At 43.4% G+C, this 21,067-nt stretch overlaps 1 protein-coding gene across 4 annotated transcripts in view; it reads right to left on the reverse strand.

Moving 5' to 3' along the window:
* Positions 1-2,330: 2,330 nt before the first annotated feature.
* Positions 2,331-21,067, reverse strand: part of lrrcc1 (leucine rich repeat and coiled-coil centrosomal protein 1) — a 222,160-nt gene continuing 203,423 nt past the window's right edge. For all 4 annotated transcript variants that reach the window (XM_068031666.1, XM_068031668.1, XM_068031667.1 and 1 more), the window contains 5 exons: positions 20,337-20,500; positions 15,541-15,749; positions 8,454-8,591; positions 6,869-7,004; positions 2,331-3,939 (listed from right to left, as the gene is read on the reverse strand). In XM_068031666.1, the coding sequence (XP_067887767.1) occupies positions 3,817-3,939; positions 6,869-7,004; positions 8,454-8,591; positions 15,541-15,749; positions 20,337-20,500 (770 nt within the window). In that variant the 3' untranslated portion in view covers positions 2,331-3,816. The remainder of the gene's footprint in view (positions 3,940-6,868; positions 7,005-8,453; positions 8,592-15,540; positions 15,750-20,336; positions 20,501-21,067) is intronic.

Here is a 21,067-nt window from a genome sequence, read left to right on the forward strand (position 1 = left end):
CTGCATACCCCCTCAAAGGTATCGACCGAAATACTACATACAATGTAGCACTAAATATTCACATATCAAAGTGCGTCGTCCCTGAAAAAAGCATTGTACAATTTGTACTATGCCCATACGTACACATTAATCCTTCATGTATCGAATCCCTTTGGATTTTTTTCTGGGGTTGAAGAGTAAAGGCACAGAACTTTTGTCCTAGACATCAGACTTGTCATACTTTTTCTTGACAGAGTATCATGAATTAACCTACATCATAACAACATATATGTGGCAGTACTAGCAGTGACACGTTTAAACATTCCAGTTTTCAACCAATCAGAAGTTGGATTAGTAATATCTTAATCAATTGCATCACTACTACAAAAAGATGGATGTCCACTTTTTGGTGAAGTCTGTGGATTAAGAAGTGGAACTGGGGGGTGCAAAAAGAGAAGTGTCTGCGTGGGTTTCCTCCGGGTGCTCCGGTTTCCTCCCACATGCCAAAGACTTGCAGGTTGATAGGTTAATTGGCCATTATAAATTGCCCCTAGTATAGGTAGGTGGTAGGGAAATATATAGGGAAGGTGGGGATGTGATGAGAATATGGGATTAGTGTAGGATTAGTATAAATGGGTGGTTGATGGTCGGCACAGACTCGGTGGGCCGAAGGGCCTGTTTCAGTGCTGTATCTCTAAACTAAAGAAGTAAAGATAAATGTAAAAGTACTTTAAGGTCAGAGAATCAATAGGAAAATCTGACAACAAAATTGTTAAGAAAAACTGCAAAACATACAGTAATTTTTAAGAATGAATTTGCAAAGTCTAAATTTAAATGACTGATTAAAGGTGATGAATCACAGAAGAAAATGTAAAAATGGCAAATTTGAAGAACTTTGCAAACATTACAGACACTTTTACTAAAAAAAGGAAGAAAGGCTAGGCTAGATGTGGTAATTTTCAGATTGGCAGGCTGTAACTAGTGGTGTACCACAAGGATTAGTACTTGGGCTTCAGCTATTTATAATCTATACCAATGACTTAGATGAGGGGACTGAGTGTAATGTCTCAAAGTTTGCTGACAATACAAAGTTAGGTGGGAAAGCAAGCTGTGAGGAGGATGCAAAAGAATTTAGAGAGATTTATTAAGTGGGTAAGCACATGGTAGATGGAATATAATTTGGAGAAACATGAGGTTGTCTATATTGGTAGGAAAAACATAGAAAAGCAGAATATTTTTTAAATGGAAAGAGACTAGGAAATGTTGGTATTCAGAGGGGCCTGTGTGTCCTTGTACATGAATCACAAAGTTAACATGCGTGCACCGCAAGCAATTAGGAAAGCACATGGTCTTTTAGCTTTTATGACAAAAGAGTTGTAGTATAAGAGTAAATAAGTCTCACTGCAATTATATAGGGCCTCAGTGACACCACACCTGGAGTCACTGTGTACGAGGTTTGGCCTCCTTACATAAGAAAGGATATACTTGCCTTGAAATGAGTGCAATGAAGGTTCACTAGACTGATTCCTGGGATGAGGGTATTGTCTTGAGGACAGATTACACATGAACATACGAATCAGGAGCAGGAGTTATTACCGGTGGCGGCGGGACCTCGGTGCGGCCACCCTGCCGCCAGGCAGCGGGCCTTTCATCTACATATTAAAATGAGGCCTAATGAAATGCAAATTTACCTACCTGCAGGCAGCAGCCGTCCCACTTTAATATTACGGCTGCCGTTCGTGCTCCACCCACCTTCGGAACTCTGCATGGAGCTCCGGGTGAGAATCTGGTGGGGAGGGGGAAGGAACAAAATTTTGAGGGTGGGAGGAGTGGAGGAGCGGGGAAAACATTTTTTATTGGTTGTGGGAATGGTGGGAAGGGGATGAAGGGCAAAGAGTGGAAAGTTTAGGGTTTAAAGGTCAGACTGTCAATAATGGTTTCTTGGGGGCGAGAGGGAAATAAATTTATTTTGTGACCATTGGGGTGGTGGAAGTAGCGCTTTCATGTTGAATTTAATGATTGTATTAACATTTAAAGTGCTGGTCCCTTTAAAGTTGAAAATCAGCTGTCAGGGCTTAAAGCCCTTTAAAAATGGCGCCAGCGCGTGCGTGGTAGCACCGGACGCCGTTGCCAGGGACGTGGAAGCCATCCCTCTACGTCATCGTGGGCAGCCGCTCTGCCCCCTCTATTTAAATGAGCCCCTGCACGTAATATCGCAGGGCCTCAGGGACGGCGCATCTGCACAGAATGCATGCCGTTCTTACAGTGCGCCGCCGCAAACTGGAGCACACTCATAAAATTCAGCTCCATATGTGTAGAGGAAAGAATAAATAGATGATGCATAAACTAATTTGAAAACACATTTTATCGATATTAGTACAAAATATTATTTTTACACCTATTAAATAAATAAAGCTTAACAAATTTATCCACGTGTTTACAAATGCATTTATGAATGTTAAACTAACCTGTAGAAAAAATACGATTTATGTGTTACTATTCCCCCAAACTGCTTAGATACTATGCAGCAACTCTGTAGCCTGGCACATTCATTTTATTTGTTTTTTATTCTCCTCCCCTCTCCTTTTATGCTTTCTCTCAAGTAGGTGGAAACTCAAATCAATTTTCCCCTCCAGGGATGGAACCTGAAATCTTTTAGCTCTGCATGGTTCGGTATCATATTGTATGACATAGTTGGTCACTGAGCTGGCACAGAGTGGATGGTTTAATTTCTTATACTAAAACTGAATGAAAAATCTACTTGTGTGAATAGAAAAGTTTAAACTGGATGAGAAGTTCTTTGCTGCCAAATTAAGCTGTTCGTGTATAAGAAGCTGTAACTAGCAAAAGGACCATACCATAAGCTTAAAATATAAGTTTATCTATAATACAAAGAAACTAGGATCATGATTAGATTAGATTAGAGATACAGCACTGAAACAGGCCCTTCGGCCCACCGAGTCTGTGCCGAACATCAACCACCCATTTATACTAATCGTACACTAATCCCATATTCCTACCAAACATCCCCACCTGTCCCTATATTTCCCTACCACCTACCTATACTAGTGACAATTTATAATGGCCAATTTACCTATCAACCTGCAAGTCTTTTGGCTTGTGGGAGGAAACCGGAGCACCCGGAGAAAACCCACGCAGACACAGGGAGAACTTGCAAACTCCACACAGGCAGTACCCGGAATTGAACCCGGGTCCCTGGAGCTGTGAGGCTGCGGTGCTAACCACTGCGCCACTGTGCCGCCCTATATCATGATGTAGTAAAACTCAAAAATAAACAATTAAATTATCCCATTGATTTCTATCAGTTTTACTCTCTTCCTACCCTTTAGGCATTGTTCATGCTGCTATATGGTTCCACATGGACGAGTTTTCCTATACTTCACTGTTATAATGCTTACGTGCTCTTCACTTGTGGTAGGCACCCCAGCCAAGACCAGCGATATCCATTTATGAGTCCTTTCCAAACAGGAGTCACTGTATACAATGGCAATAAGTGAGAAGGCTTTCCCACTAGATGTGTACCCTCTTACATAGAGACAGTGAAGTTAATTGTGAGGTCTCCATCTGGCTGACAATAGCCAGCACAAGTTGGGGATTGAGCCTAGGGTCCCACTAGTCTGGACACCTCAGTACCACATCACACTGAGTAATAAGCTAGAAGGAGATCCAATATCCAGGCATTTAAATGAATAAGTTATTAATTTTCCAATCATCAGGAATTTATTAACCTGACTAATTATTCAAATGAATTAAATCGTAAGTCTTTTGGTAAGTGGTATGGACTATATTATTATTGGATGTTTGTCTGTCGTAGTCTCACAATTCTTGTTTGATGTCATTGAGTGCACTGGTCAGCTTTTGTATCTTTTCCTCCATAGTTTTTTTGCCATTTGCTGTCTCTCGGAGAAGCTGACGCATTTCTTCTTCCACTTCATAGACCTAAAGGAATTAAAATATGATTACATTATATCTTGCAAGAGGTTGCTATAAGAGCTTTTGAATTTATGTGAAGAAAGTATAGTATCAAGTTGCAAACTAATAACAGTGTACCCAAAATGATAACACAGCAAAGAACCTCAAGTTTATAAATCATCTGGTTTATAAAATTGTCATATTATTTGTTTACTGTAAATGAACAGGCAGTTTAAGAGATGTTTTCTTTCTCACAACTTGTGTAAAATAGTTTAAATTATGCTGTAATAAAAACTAAAAATGCTGGAAATACTCAGCAGGTCAGGCAACATTGGTGGGGAGAGACACAGTGTTAACATTTCAGGTCTGTGACCTTTCATCAGAACTGAGGGAAGTTAGAAATATAATGGGTTTTGAGCAAATGAAAGGGGGAAGTGTGGGAAGAAGAACAAAAGAGAAGGTATGTGATAGGGTGGAGGGCAGAAGAGATTAAATGACAAGAGGTTTCACGTTGCAAGGCCAAAGGCAGTGGTAATGGGATAAGTAAGGAAACAAACGATGGGCTGAATTTTACTGGTCCCCTGACATCGGGGGTCATGGTGGAGGGCCCAGAAAAGGCCTCCGAGAGAGGCCCGCCATGGGCCTTGACACCGGGAAGACCCTGCCTCATATTACCGGCAGTAGCGCGGCCTCGTGGTGGCCCCCCTGTAGTCGCTTGAGCAGGATCTAAATTTTTAAATGAATGTAAATGAATGAATTAATGACCTACTGTCCCGCTGCGATATTCAGGTAGGTTGCCAGGATTCCCGTGCCTTCGGATATCCTATCGGTTAGGAGGGAAGAGCAGGTAAATTTTCAGGGCTGTGGGAAGTGGGGTTAAACATTTTCGATTGGTCTAGGGGGTAGTGGGAAGGGGTAAAGTTCATAGTTTATAAACTTTGGAGGGGGGGGGTGGAAGGTCAGGATCGCAAGGTAAGTTTTTCCTGGGGGGGGGGAAGAAGGCAAGTAATAAATTGTTTAGTCATGGCGGAGGTGGGGAAGAGGGGGCTTGAATCTTTTATTAAATTTTTAAAATTAAATTTACACTGCCTGTAACTTTAAAAATTAGAATTTAATGGAAGGGCTTGAAGTCCTTTAAAAACGGCAAGGGGGCCCGCACAGTGATGCCGGATGCCGTTGCTAGGGATGGAGCGCCCGCCCCCCGGCCATGTAAACGAGTCGCCGCGTATAATATCGCGGTGGCTCCGCGGAGTAAAAGTTGCGCATGCGGGCCGCCATCTTAGAAGTTCGCTGCCGATCAGCCCGATGTGTCTAGTGGAAGTGTAAATGCCAGGATAGCTGTCGTCCAAACACAACGTGAAGGGAACAAGAGAGAAATGAGAGAAAAAGCAAACTAGCAAAGAAACACAAAACTAAATGGGGCAGAGGTTATGATCTAAAAAATCTTAAAAATATTTAAAGGCTCTGCTTCCACTGCCTTTTGAGGAACAGAATCCCAAAGACAAAGAGGGAAAGGACTAAACCTTTGCAATGTGTTGACAGTAGTGCTGTCAATGAGATTTGATCTGTTTAAAGACTAACTATATATATGGCAAGTACTAGTTAAGTCTTAACTAGAGGCAAATATTTACAAGTCCAATTGCTTATCAATGTTTGCCTCAATGAAGGGCTCCTTACCAATGTTAATGTGGCTCAGTTGGTAGCAATCTTGCCTGCAAGCCAGAAAGTTGTGGGTTCAAGGCCTGGCATGAACTTGAAACCATATAAGCTGATTTCTGTGTTACTGCAATTGGGTATATTGGAATTAGAATACAATTGAGCACCATGGATCCAAACCTATGTTGAAACCTGTCCAGTTTTTGCCATTTAATTCAAATAGACAAAAAAAATCAGTTTGGTCCATTACCAGTGTGAGATCCTGCCCATCCGATTCTCTGCACCTAGATGATCTAATACATCCCAGCAGAAAAATCTGTCCCATAATCTCATCTGATTTCAGTGCAATACTGGGTGAGTGATACATTGTCAGAGATATCGGCTGGGATTTTTTCAGGACTTTGGAGATGGGCTGGGAAGTAGGAGGGAAAGTGGTGGTGAGAGGTGTTTGGAGGGAAACCTGATGTGTTTATCCTTACAGGGGATATTCCCACTGGGGGGGTATGGCAGTGGCTCAGCCACCTGCTGACTGGAGACAGGCGGTCAATTAATTGGCCTATCGATGACCATTTTGTCGGCAGCAGGACGGCCTACTGCCACGTGGGGAGTCCGCCAATTGCACCAAGGCAGTCACCCAGCGGCTTCCCGGGGTGCGGAGGGAGGCCTTCCATTCTGAAGCCTCTGTGGCCCAGTCCCCCTGGCGGCAATGGTCCTCTCCGGGGCCCAATGATGCCGCTGGAAGTCAGGTCCTGCCTGCCTGGCCCCAGCACATCAATATATTTCCTACCGGCCCTTCAACGGCACCTCAAGCTGGACTCGCCTTCTCCTTCTCGGCTGACTTGGTGGGGCTGCCGAGGCTGCAGAGCTGCTGGCCCTCTGACCGGGCTGGCAGCGTGGAGAGCAGCCCACTATCCTTAATTGGACGGGCCCGGCAGTTGCCTCTTTATTGAATACTGCCGGTAAAATTGCCACATTGGGTTCCGATATCGGACTTCTGTCCTGACAACAAAATCCCGGCCCTCATCCATTGGATGAGATATTAAATCACAGCAGATTAGGAAGTCCTGGTCAATATTCCTGCTTTAACCAACATCACCAAAAATAGATTCTCTGGCCATTCATTCATTTGATGTTTGTGGGACCTTGCTGTGCATAAGTTGGCTGATGTGTTTATTTAGATAAAAATTGTAACTATGCCTCAAGAGTAATCCCTTTATTGTATAACACTTCAGAACATCCTAAGGATGTGATTAAGAGCTATATAAAGTCATTCTTTCAGTGTACAAACAGTAAGTGTTACCTTTTCTTTTGCTGCTTCAATTTCCTTTTGCTTTTCATTGGCCAACTGTAGAATTTGGGCCTGTTGAGCTACCTGTATGGTCTCAAGCTGGTGCCTGAACGCATCGTCCATGGAATGAAGTTTTTCTGCTACAGCTCTGTGATTTTGAAATATACTGATTATGTAAAAAAATACTCTTGTATACCAAAACTAAAATTCAAACAAATTTTAAGTCTTTTTGCCATTTTACATAGGCTATGGCCACGTGCCAAGAACAAATTATGCTGGCATGCAAAACTAGATCACAGTTTTTCCAAATTATAGGGAAACAGAAGTTACTTTGAGCATTCAACACATGAGCATATACAATAGGAACACAATGCTCTAACAGAGAAACAATTAACTCTCTACCTGCCATTGAATTTGGCTGGGGGTTCTGACAAATGGCCAAGGCAGGGTCGCCCCTGCTTTCCAGCCCATCGCCAGGAGCCCCACTGCTGAAATAAAATCCAGACCCTTGTCTCTGTGCAGACTTTCTGTCTATAAAATCTTACTTCCTGCAGTCAATCTATTCATCATATATTTGAATCAATTTTTTTCTATTATAAATTCCAACGTCTAAATTTAAAGTGGAAACTACTGAACTTGTCATTCTGTAACTGCACAACCTGGCCAGCTGGTGGCACTATGTTTCTGTGAAAAGTTTTCGTCTAAATTATTTTGATTTTTTTCACAATTACTGACTTCTCTAATGTTCAAAATAAGGATTTAAATGACATTTTAAAAAGTTACACTGATTGACTGTATTGTCTTTTGCATGTTTTAATGCCGTCATTAAAGGTGTTTTTACTTGAAGCTCTCAGGTTCTCCCAAAAGACTGGGTTTGGACATTCTTGCCCAGACCTGATGCTGTGAATTGAATTTAGATTGTGCAGTGTACCCAATTTCCTAAAAAGTCCTCACTACCATTTGGTCACCTGTACTGATGTATTATTTTAGCTTCTAGCAGTTCAGTTGAAGAAAAGCTACAGAACAAATTGCAGTTAAAGTTCATATTTAAAACAGAAAGATATGAGAGAAAGAGCGAAAGAAAGAAAAGGACAACTGATTACACAACTGTTGTAGTTTGATTTTGTGCTCTTTCAATTGAGATAATTTACAAATGTTAAGAACAACAGCAAAGATATCAGGACTGATCCATGAGATTCACCACTGGGCTGAAATGTGGGAGCAACAGGATAAGATGATTCAGAATTCAACAGTTGAGCAGAATAATCAGTTATTTAACAGAAATATAAAATATTGCAAATAATTAAAAAGATCACACAACAAAATAAATTGCTAATTTAGGTGAGTCAAGGAAAAAGTCCAAAAAGTAATTGCAAAGGAAACTTTGGTAGCTATGTCATAGAATAGGGCAGCAGTTGCACCAGCAAAGAAAATTTTAGGCTGTATAAGTAGGACTACAGAATATGAGTACAAAGAAATGATAGATAAAATACTGGTGATCAACCATTTACAATTCCTTTTGTACAATACATAGCATTATCGGAAAAGCAAATACAGTAACTAGACTTATGAACTTTTTATAGTTGACAAAACTTACTTCTGAGCTTGCAAAGCTTTGTCTCTCTCCTCAACAAGTTTTCTTTCTTTGGCATCAAAGGTTTCTTTCATCTGTTTGACCTGTGTTTCCAGCATTGTCAGTATTTCTGCTTTATCCTGCCACTTCTTATTCACAGCACTATAAGAACAAAAACAGCTCTAATATGCTGCTATTGGTTTTTAATCAATGACAGATTTTCTTTTAGACTTGTCTGGCTGTAGTTAAAGTTGTTAAGTCACCAGGACCAGATGAGATGTATCTGAGGATGCTGCGGGAAGTAAGGGTGGAAATTGTGGAGGTACTGGCCATAATCTTCCAATCCTCCTTAGATACAGGGGTGGTGCCAGAGGACTGCAGAATTGCAAATAAGAAATAGGAGTAGGGATAGACCTTTTGGCCCCTTGAGTCTGCTCTGCAATTCAATTGTAAAAAGTACAAAAAAGGGTCCAAGGATAAACCAAAGAACTCCAGGCCAGTCAGTTTAACCTTGGTGGTGGGAAAGTTTTTAGAGACAATCTGGGACAAAATTAACACTTAGACAAGTGCAGATTAATTAGGGAAAGCCAGAATGGATTTGTTAAAGGTAAATTGTGTTTAACTAACTTAATAGAGTTTTTGATGAGGTAACAGAGATCGTTGATGAGAGAAATGTGCACATAGATTTCCAAAAGGCATTTGATAAAGTGCCATATAATAGACTTGCCAGCAAAGTTGAAGCATGTGGAATTGAAGGGAAAGGGGCAGCATGGATATGAAGTTGGCCAAGTGACAGGAAACAGAGAATGGTTGTTTTTCAGACTGGAGGAAGGTATGCAGTAGTGTTCCTCAGGGTTTGGTACTAGAACCACTGCTTTTCTTGATATATATTAATGACATAGACTTGGGTGTGCAGGGCATAAGAGGTTAAAAAGACATACGAGATCCTGGGCTTTATAAATAGAGGCAAATAGTACAAAAGCAAGGAAGTTATGATGAATCTGTATAAAACACTGGTTCGGTCTCAACTGGAGGATTGTGCCCAATTCTGGGCACCACACTTTAGGGGTGAAGGCTTTAGAGAGGGTGCAGAAAGGAATTACAAAAATGTTTCCAGGGATGAGGGACTTCAGTTACGTGGCTAGATTGGAGAAGCTGGAGTTGTTCTCCTTAGAGACGAGAAGTTTGAGAGGAAATTTGATAAAAGTGTTCACTATCATGAGGGCTTTAGGGAGAGTAGATAGAGCGAAACAGTTCTCATTGGTGAAAGGTTCGAAGACCAAATGACCAATTAAGGTGTTTGGCGAAAGAACTAACGGCGACCTGAAGGGAAGCTTCTTTACACAGCAATTGTTTAGGATCTGGAATGTATTCTGAGAGTGTGGTGGAGACATATAAAAGGGAATTGGATAAGGGACTTGAAGAGAAAAGATTTGTAGGGCTATGAGGAAACTGCAGGGGAGTGGGACTAGCTGAGCTGTTCTTATAGTTAGCCAGCAAGGACACAATGGACCAAATAGCCTCCTTCTGGGCTGTAACCATCCTATGATTCTATGTATAAAGTAACCTTGTAATTTTGGTTTTTAATCAAACTATTTCTCTCAATGGTTTCAAAGCAGTTCTGGTAAATAGACTATGTCACCTCTGATCTAGAGACTGTACCTCTCAATAAGATGTCTTCAACAGAAGGATGCAATTTGATAATTAACAATTATCCTACTTGCAGCAATGCCCTTACTGAATTAAATGCTATCTCTCACCACACTATCTTAGTCACTTAGGAATTACTATGACTAAACACAGACCACGATTTACAGACTACAGCAGCTAATATTTATTTTCCATAAAACAGAGATGAAGCAGAAGTAAAATCAGCATTATAATATATAAACTGAAATATAATGAAAAAACTACACAACGGTTCAACTGCTCGTTGTAAGAATATCTTCAGATGAATAACATTTTATGTGCGTGGACAGTCTGCCTGTTTTCATTCTTTTGCATCACATACATTATCATATTGCCATAATGTAATACAGTTCAACTCAATCTACAAAGAATGAAATAGAGTATTTTGTCTGATCACATACTGGAATTCAGAAGAGCAGCTGAATTGAAGCAAAATCCCTCTTAACTTTTAGTTCTTTTGAAGTTGATATTTTAGCCATATTCAACAATTGGCATCTAATTGGCAATGCTACAATATACAAATGAAATGCATTTCGCAAAGGTACACCTTAACCAAATTCACCCCAATTGGTGGTGTACAAGTTGGACAATGTCATGGGAAACATGGTCAGATCTCATCTCCAGCTGTTTGTGCAGGTTTGCTTACTGAGACACAATGGTGATATTCAAGCTCTGAAGATGCTGCACAGAACAACTAGTGTTGGAGGACTGAGCTATGGAAAAACTCGATATCAACTTTGGCTTTTCATCCCTGAAAAGCAGCAACCAGGAGGATTTTTCCAGAGGTACATAAAACCAGTAAATTGTATAACAGAAAAAGAAAATCCAGAATACTATTTTAGCGTAGAAGTAAATATGCTAGAAAATTCTTCACACAAAGAATAATGGTCTTTGGAATAGAATTGCGGGTAGGGGATGGGGCAAAAAACCTGGTATTATTTACTGAAAATGTTTGAATGTTGCCATAAAGGAACACTTGTTCTTTCTGGATGGATACATTAAGATCTGCAAAGTGGCCTTCCTTTTCTGTATTTACCTTGTCATCATTATAGTAGAGTCCTTGCTTGTAGGTAATTCTTGCTTTTCGTTGGGGCCCAGTATTCCTCTTAAACCTTGTTCACTGTATGAGACTTTTCTCTTTTGGGGTTCCTGTGTCTTCAACGGATTCCAAAGCTGGTGAGAAATAGATGAGCAGACAGGAGAGAGATGTCCTCAATCCAGGAGCCAGGAGCTTTCTCTCTTCAAACACTGTTTTCTCCAATTTAAAACTCTCAGTTCCAAACTCTGCAACAGCCAGTTAGTAATGTGACTAAACTGGTCTGGCCACGTCCATTTGTGTATTTGGCCATCTTAGCAAGCTCCTCCACCCTCACCCCTGGTAATCAAAAGTCCATTGTGGATTAAATTGGAGCAGGGAGTAGTCCCTTTGTCCTTTCCAAATACTGTCTATTAATATGCAAAAATGTCTCTCCAGCCAAGGATCCATTGTGGGTTTTTTAACAAGTTCTTTCTTTACTCCAGTAACAGTTTAAAATTAATGTTCATGTGGCAAAATTAATATTCCTCATTCTTGGCAGGTGGGGGCCTGCATGACACGTATTAAGTCAGTTATTTCACATAAACTATTATGTCATTTATTATTTAATTATTACGAATGAGACTGCTTTGAGGTGAAATCTCAATCACCGTAAGCGAAAAGCTTCAACAGAAAAAGTTAGTTTTGCATTCATGTCACTTTGTTCACAAAAAAGTCAAAAGTGAAAACGTTAAGCCAGTATCTTTTTATTAGGTGGAGGATTGCGGGAGACCAGGCTCATGCTGAGTCCCAGGCTGATGACGTACCTCTGCGGTCGTCAGCAACACAGGAAATGCTGCAGCTGCAGTGAGGGGTAAGGCAACATCTGGCAGAGATGCCAGACGCATTGAGTACCCAAGTGCAGATGATGGAGGAGTCCATCCAGGGTGCTTGAGTGCTGCCATGTCTCTGACGGATGCGCATCTGGCTTCCACCATTGAGAGACTGGCGACTCTCATGGAGAGCCAGACCCAGTAGACCAATCAGTGGCTGCCAGAATTGCGCGCAGACCTGCATACCATTGCATTGTCCATGAGCTCTGTGCAGCAGTGGCAAGTTAAAAGGGGGACAAGGCAGCTGGAGTTTCTACCAGGTCCACGCCCCTCTCACGTCAGCAGGGAGGTACAAGTGTACCATATAAGAACAGAGGAATGGCTGGCTACTACATCTGGGGGTTCCTCTCAGGGTGCTTCTGGTGTGGACAGTAGTTCCAAAGCTCCTCTGCCAGTGATGCCAGTGCCTCCATCATCCCTGAAGATGACAGAGGGATCCCGGCACCTGTGCAGGAAGCCCTCAGAATGCCGGGGCCCTCCAGGCCTCAGGCAGCCAGAGGATGGCCGCCAAGGTCATCCCAAGCCAGGGGACATCAAGGTCAGCAGCCTTCCACCACCTCAGCTGATAGTGCAGGGGGAGCATCACGTAGAAACACCTGGACAAAAATGTAAGAGTACCTAGATGCACTTAGGGATTCACGGGTGAATGTACAGTCCAAATGGATAGGGTTGCGTTTGGTGTCATGCGGAATAAAGAAATAATATAAACTCACTACATCTTGGGCTGGATTTTAAGAGCCCCTTGCCGCTCCTAGCGACGGGTGCAGCTGAGCTGCCGCGATCTACTGCGCGGCAGCTCACTTAAATAGCCGGGTCGGCCTGCATCCCACCCCAATCACGTGGAGGGGGGGCGGGCTGCCCGACGCCAGCAATGGCATCAGCTGCCTGTGCGCAGGTGTTAGCACCATTTTTAAAGGGCAACCAGTCCTGCCTTTGATTTAAATTTTTAGAGATCTCCTCCCAACTGTTGCAAACAAAATTCTGTCTTCCCTTTCCCACCCCTCCAATAACAATAAAGTATCTGCCCTTTCTCCACCCAAAACATGTACCTTACAAATATGACTTTCCCCCCACAAACTGTACAGAGTTCACAGTTCACCTCTTCCCGCCATCCTCTACACTCATGACGATTATTTCACCCATTCCCATCCACCCCACCACACTAAAAATATGAGCTCTCCCCTGCTCCCCACCAAGCATCATGCCTGCTTTCTCCAGACGGGGAAGTGAAGGCGCGGGAGTGCTGGCCACTGCACTGAAGATCGCAGTGGGCTCACAAGATGAGAAGTAAGTTAATTTAAATGTATTCATAGTGCTCATTTCAATATACAAAGTCGGGTCCCGTTGCTTAGCGGCAAGGGGTGGGGGGTTGCCATCATGGAGCCTCGCTGCCACCGGGAAAATCAGGCCCGGCCCTCCCGATGTCGGACTCCATGGTGAACCTCTTCTCTGCGTCTGTGCGTGGGTTCCTCAAAGGCGTCAGTCGTCATGTCTTCAGTGGGTAACTCTTGTCTCCAAGGATCCATGCATGAAGGCGTGCAGGGGAAAGGAAAAATTCTGGCACCTAGGACTGCTGAAGTACGTAGATGTCGTGGCTGCTTCCTGGGAAGCATACACACACCTGCAGGATCTGTTTAAGGTGGTCACAGACCTATGGACATTGAATGAGTGGAAGTCCTTCCTGTTGATGAAGGCTGGTGGCTGGTCAGTGGCAGCCTTGATGGTCGCATGCGTGCAGTCTGTCATACCTTGCACCTGGGGCTATCCAGTGATGGCCCCAAATCCTATAGACCTCTCAGCTTGGCTGTACGGATACGAACATATGTACATATGAACTAGGAGCAGGCCACTTGGCCCCTCCAGCCTGCTTCACCATTCAATAAGATCATGGCTGATCTGATTTTAACCTCGAGTTCACGTTCCTGCCTACCTCAAATAACCTTTCACCCCCTTGCTTATCAAGAATCTATCTCTGCCTCAAAAATATTTAAAGACTCTGCTGCCACAGCCTTTTGAGGAAGAGAGTTCCAAAGACTCCCGACCCTCTGAGAGAAAAAATTTCTCCTCATCTATGTCTCAAATGGGCAGAATGCAAATAGCAGAGGATTGGTTCTCCTGAACAGGGCATTGGTGACCTCCTTAATGCACAGATATGCCACAGACTGCGAGATTCCATACATATCTCCAGTTGATCCCTGGAATGACCCGGTGACGTTGACGTTCAGTGTCATGGTGACCTTCAGTGACATTGGCATCAGGTGTCTACCAAGTCCCATGGGGCTCAGCTCCTCTGTCCCTATTATATGCACCTCCCCCCCACCTTCAGTTCAGGCTGAACGGTCCCTTAAAATACAGCCCGGGGTCTCAGTACTGCACTGGACTGTCAATCTAGATTTTGTGTTCAAGTCTTTGGAATGGAACTTGAACCCACATCTTTCTAATTCAGAGACCAGAGTGAGCCACATAAAAGCATAAGAAACAGAAGCAGAAGTAGACCACTCGGCCCTTCAAGCTTCTCTGCCATTTAATAAGATCGTGGCTGATCTTCTACCTCAGTTACAGCCTCCTGCACTATCCCCATATCCTTTGATTTCCTTAGTATCCAAAAAAGTATTGGTCTCTGTCTTGAATATACTGAACAATTGAGAATCCACAGTTCTCTGCAGTAGAGAATTCTAAAGGTTCACAACCCTTGAAGAAATTTCTCCTCATCTCAGTCCTAAATGGCCAACCTTTTATTCTGAGACTAGACTCCCCAGCCAGGAGAAACATCCTTTCAGCATCTCCTCTGTTAAGCCCCTTAAGAATTTGATATGTTTCAATGAAGATTCCCTCATTCTTTTAAATTCTAGGGAATATAGGCCGAGTCTACACAACCTCTCCTCATAGGACAATCCCTCATTCTAGGAATCAGTCTAACAAACCTCTGTTGCACTCTCTCTAAGGCAAGTATATCCTTCCTTCGGTGAGGAGACCAAAACTGTACACAGTACTTTAGGTATGGTCTTACCAAGGTCTCAAACAGTTCAGTAAGATTTTTTAACTCTTATACTCCAATCTCAATATAACAGATGAAGTTTGCAAAAGGAATAATGCCATTTTGGTACAGACAAGGAACTAATTAGTAGGGTAGGGAAAAGTTGCTGCAAAAGATCAGATGACACCAATGAAGAAAAAGAAAATGAATAATTGCAGATAGAAAAATTCGGGAAAGACAGGTTACTGAGTGGATTTTTTGCCAGCTTCAACACCTTTGCAGATACTGTACAAGTACGTCACAAAAATGTATTGCTGTGAATTTCAAGTATGGGAGGTGTCTGGAAGTATGGCACTAGAAACTAAATTTTATAATTAAAAAATCCTTCCTTTGAGAAGGTTTGAAATTTAATGTAATTGACCCAATATCATTGACGACAGTGAAACTAATTAATGTTGAAAACGAAAATAGAGCATTGCAACATTATTCAGTTGAGAATATATTTTTGTGGTAATAGTACCAACATTTAGCATTTACCTAAAGGCCATTTTTGTTTCCTCCAGCTCAGCTTCTTTTTCTTCAAGTTGCTGCTTTAGTTCTTTTTTGCGCTCTGAAAGTCTCTCTATATTCTCTCGCAGATCTTGTGATACTGCAGCTTCATCCTCTAATTGCTCTTGGAAGGTTCTTTTATTTTGCAGATTTTCCTCACGAAGTTTCCTAATCTGTTCATCTCTCTCTTGCAAACCCTGTAAGGGCGAAAATTTTTTTTTGTGTTTTAGTGGCTATTCAGGATGCAGGGCAAACCACAACCATATCTGCTTTAATAGGCGCTACTAGCCTCAGATATTCTACGCAAAAGTGGGAATTAGATCTCAAATCAATGATTCTTTAGAACTTTCCCAAATATGAGATATAATTTACAGAAATATCATTTGTATTGTCTTTCATCATTAAATTACTTACACTAGAACATTTCTATTAAAAGTTATTACTTTGATCCAAAACTGAGGCATTTCTCATTACCGTGAGGCTGCACTGATTTTTCTGGGGTAATTCAAGCAAAATCAACCAAACCAGCACAAAAGATTGAGGAATTTCAAACACAAGTCATGTCCAGCACAAATCGAGTTTCAACAATCCTTTGTGCTGGAAGCAGGAACCACCCACAAAACTAGCTGAGCTCCCAGATCAAATTAATTACCTTGAAGGTTTCCACTAATTGTGCCTGTTTACAGGCCTTCAAGGAGGTCCAATTGTGTAACTTCACTTTGGAAACCAGTGCAATTTGTGCCATGATTGCCGATTGTGGTCAAAGCAGAAACTCTATTTCACAGTGTTTAGTTAGAACAAGGTGCAGGAATGAGGCAGGGTCATCCAGCCTATTATACCCTCTCCATTATCAAGATTCTTATCTGGTCAGATTGTATCCTTCTATTATTTCAAGCCTTAATCTTTCCAGGTACAGAGATCTTATTCTATCAAGAGGTTCAGATAGGGGCTGAATTTTTGCACCATGCCGAATTCAGGAACAGAGTTGGATGGGGCCCGAAATTGCAAGGTCAGCCAGCGTACCGGTTTCCTGACCCCGTTGCCGACTTTGGCCTTTTTGGTCGACGTGGGTTCGGGGCCCGGAAAGGCCGCCCGTCCCAATGAAGCGCACGGGCATTCAGGCTCATTAAGAGCCTGGTTAACTAGGCTGAAGGAGGCAGACTGGGGCAGTTCAACTGCCTGGAGGTGGGCACCCAGTGGTAGGGTGGGGTGTCAGCACTCCAGGCAGGCCTAAAGGCCCTCCCTGCCTAATTGGGTGGGGGTGCAGCCAAAGGTCATGCTGTAGAGGGGCTCCTCCTGACAGTGGTGGCCTGGCTGCTTTCTCTATTTTTTTATTAATTTTTTTAAAGAAGCGGCTGAGAAGGCACCTTCCTTTTGAAGCACCCTCTCAGTTATTTACAATTTACTGCAGCTGGCTGCTTCTCTGAAACTGGAAGGCCTCTGATTAGCCCTCCAGCTTCGAGAACGTGCCCGCTGCCCTTAATTGGGCAGGGACCTGTCTCCATGCCCAATTAAGGGGGCGCCCAGGTCAAAACTCCAACGAGTAATTGTTTCCCCCGAGGGCAGGTTCAGGACCTGTAAACAGTCCCAGCTCCTGTTTCCCGCCCTGGAGGGAAAATTCAGGCCTTTATGTAGGCCATGTTAACCTCAGAGACTGAACTGCTTTCACAAGTTCCTTTCCGGAACTATCTTTTAGCACAAATTTAACAAAAATTATTTCATACCATATTAATTCAGGGACTCATGAAAATAAACATAAGCAAATTAACAAAAATGAAAATAATGGCACTAAAGAATGACAAATCCACAGGTTTTGATTCCAGGAAATTTGTAGGAAGTGATGCCCTAACTATAATCTTTCTAATTTCCCTCGATTCAGGAACCATTCCTTTAGATTGGAAAATTGCACACGACAGTCGCTATTTAAAAGTGAGAGGGGGAAACCAGGGAATTATAGACCAGGTAGCCTAACATCTATTGTTAGGAAATTGCTAGAATCTATAACTGAGGATAGACTGACTGTACTCATGGGCTGGAGTTTTACCCCCTCCCCAAGAGCGGGCTGGTGGCAGGGGGTGGGTGGGGTAAAATGGAGCAGGAGGCTCAGGGGCCCTTCCTGACCCGCTCCCGCCACCACCTTATGCAGGGGGTGGCGGCAAAAAATGGCCCACCCTCCCCAGGCCAATCAAGTCCCTTAAGTGGCCAGTTAACAGCCACTTAAGCGCATCTGCCCGCCGCCAGATGCTAAAAGTAGGTGGCTTTCTGATGGTTGGGGGCGGGGGGGAGAAACAGCCTCCTGATCAGGCACCCTGTGCCCGACAAGGGCTGCCCCCGATGCCCCAACCACCCCAACACGCCCCCCCGGTCCCCCTAATTGACCATCCTTGCCTCAACAGGGCCCAACCGATTGACCCCGCAAAACCTTACCCATTCTCCGGGCTCCCCGACATCTTCCATCTAAGCCCCAGCAGTGGCCACTGCTCCCGGTGGCGCTGCTGGGACAGAGAGCTGCCGGCCCTCTGACTGGCCGGCAGCTCCATTAGGCGGGACTTCCTGCCTCAAACCAATTAAAGGCCTGGGGACCGCAAAATGCTCCCATCCGCCGAGGAAAAAATTCCAGCCATGGTACTTGTTGCTCAGTAACCACACTATGGTTTGTTGCCGTAGCTCAAATGCAGATGACACGGTGGACTGCTGCAGAATGAAGGTATCATGACTGTTATCAGATATCCGGCATTGATTTTCATGATACGCTGAGTATGGTCGCACACCAGCTGGATGCCGAGGGAGTGGAACCCCTTTCAGTTGTGGTACATCTCATTGACATGTGTGCCTGCAAAGTGATGTGTGTGCAGTCAATGGCATCCTGCATCGTGCAGATGTCTGAAATGCTCGCAAAGCCACATTTTTGCTCTGTCTGCTTCGAACAAGAGAGAATGAAATGGTTCTGGGCACCACACAGCCTCAGTGACCTCCCTTCTGCAACAGTGGATGGCAAACTGGGAGAAGTTACAAACTGTTCCAACCTGGAAGGAGTCAAGTGCATAAAAGTCCACAGCCATGACAATGCTATCCTCACCCAGCTCTGAGGCCCAAGTCATGGGTACAGCAAGTAGCAGATTTCAGTGAGGACATCCTTAGTGGAGACATTTGACACATCGTTTTTCGTTTCGTTCAAGTAGGTAAATTGCTCTCTGAACACTATGCAGACAGCAGCGTACCTTTTTGCAGTGCGCAGCTGATTCGTTTAAGTGTGTGGGCCCTTTAATTTTTCTTGCGTGACCAAACATGTATGGTGACTTAAAGGGGCCAACATGTCCGCGGCCTGTGTGGGACCTTTTGGTTACTGGGCGGCCACGCAATCACGCAACTTAGAGGGAACGATGGTTGACAGCCCTTCACTCCCTCCTCCTGCTCTCTCTTCCAGCAGCTTGTCTGCTCTGTGTCACCTCGGTTCATTCTCCTCGTCACGTAGTTCAAGGGGGATGCACCCATGTCTATGAGCAACAGGGTTTGTGAAGAATTCTTAAAGTCAGGACAAAGTCTTTCAGCTGGTGCCCCACCACTCCCTCTGGATTTTTTAACCAACTCTGGAAATCACCAAACACTTCTACAATTGCAGCTACAGCCAGTAGAAATCAATCAGCAACTCATCTGAAAGTAGTGAATGAGCCATTTAAAAAGCAGCTGTGTTTGCTGACAATGCAACCACTAGTTGGCGCAGTATTGACAAATGCAGCCTCATGGACAGAAACGTCACTGTCTGCAATGTCTCAGGCAGCTTCCAGTAATAAAAATTGCACTGCTCAATTTGACACAAAAAAATTGAACCCAACCCTCCCAATGGCCGTGAGCACCACCTCCACTTCCACGAACAGTACCCCGCTCCATCCCATAATCATCGCTCCTCTTCCCTGCTTCCTCCTGTGATCACCGCCTTAAATGCCACATTCAGTTTCCTGCTCGCGTCCCGTGATCACAGCTTTTCTTCCCCGCTACCTCCTGCACCCGCCTTTTCGCCACTCCATCCCGCCACTTCTGACTGCTCATCGCTCCATGCTGCCGTCCTCTCGCCATTCCCTCCCGTTGCCCAATCCCTGCCTTGCAACCTGGAGAAGCAGCATGGGGGGGTTGGGGTGGGAGCGAGCGGGGTGCTCACGGTGAGGCGGGAAGCAAGCGGCGGGATGGAGCAGCAAGCAGATGGGCACAGGACAGAACAGCGGGAGGGAGCAGGGAAGAGAAGCAGCAATTAATTTGCTGAACATGGGAGGGAATGGAGGTGGTGATCGTGGCCATTGAGGGATGAAGCAACACTTAAACATCATTATGTCTAACGTGATTATGTGATGACGTTGACGCGCGCATGCGCGGGCCCATACTGGCAAGCTGGCAAATGTTTGGGCGCACGGATGACATCGCCGATCGCTCTGCACATGCTCTGCATTGTCAGAAGATACTTCGTTAAATAGGTGTTGGGGAGGGGGGCGGGGGGGGGGGGTGCGGTCTGGGCCTTCCTGCTGCTAAACACGTGCTCAGTTGTGCATGTTTAAGAGTTGGCGCTACCTGGAGAATTCAATTCCATAATGGTAGTGCTGGCATCAAATAGTGTCACATGTTGGTTGACATCTTCACTTGGCTACTCTGCATACTTCTGGCAGATGCTCCCTGTGCGCGCTAATGCTTTTACCAAAATGGTATCCGACGCGGCTTGTAGCAGAAGTGTGTACACGCTATGGAGCCGAATTTCATGGCAAAGTTTTTAGTTTTTAGAATGAGAAACTTACTTCTTTAAGTTTTCTAATAGTTTCTGTTTGATCATCCACTATCTTTGTTTTTATCTTCAAAGCATTCATGTCCTGTTCATTTTGTTTTTTTACAGACTCTATCTCCGACGTTAACATTTCAATCCTTGCCTGGAGCCTTCCTCTGTCTTGAGCCAAAGAACTGCCTGTACAATAAAAAGGAGTACACTGACAAAATCAGTCAAAAATACAGATTTACTAGCATTTTTTAATATATTTCATTGCCTTTTCATATTGAAGCCTGTTTAATGAGTAAGACATGTATAATCTCCACAATAAATGTGAATATAACATGCAAACACTGCATTATTTATTGGCATGTAAACAAGTCAGACTATTCACTTAAACCTTTAATCCTTTCAAGTTTTCAACATTTATACAACCTGTGCTCTCAATTCTCATTTACACTTCTCGACTTCTCATTTTTAAGTCTGTTTTTACCTCGATTTTAAATAGCCAACTTCATATCATAATTTGATTGAAAAACTGGATCTGTCACATTGGTTATAATTTTAAAAAGCCTCAAATATATTAATTACAAATTAATTTGTGAAGGGAAGCATAAGAAATTAGGCTCAGTACTTACTGCAAAATCCATTGTACTGGTCACTCTGGCATAAAGGTAACTCACATGATCTTCACACCTGCCTACTAAAATCTATAAATTGATATCCACAATATGCATATTAAAAATATTTTGATGGTGTAACTGG

Source organism: Heterodontus francisci, chromosome 5, assembly GCF_036365525.1.
Source record: "Heterodontus francisci isolate sHetFra1 chromosome 5, sHetFra1.hap1, whole genome shotgun sequence".
NCBI classification, from domain to species: Eukaryota; Metazoa; Chordata; class Chondrichthyes; order Heterodontiformes; family Heterodontidae; genus Heterodontus; species Heterodontus francisci.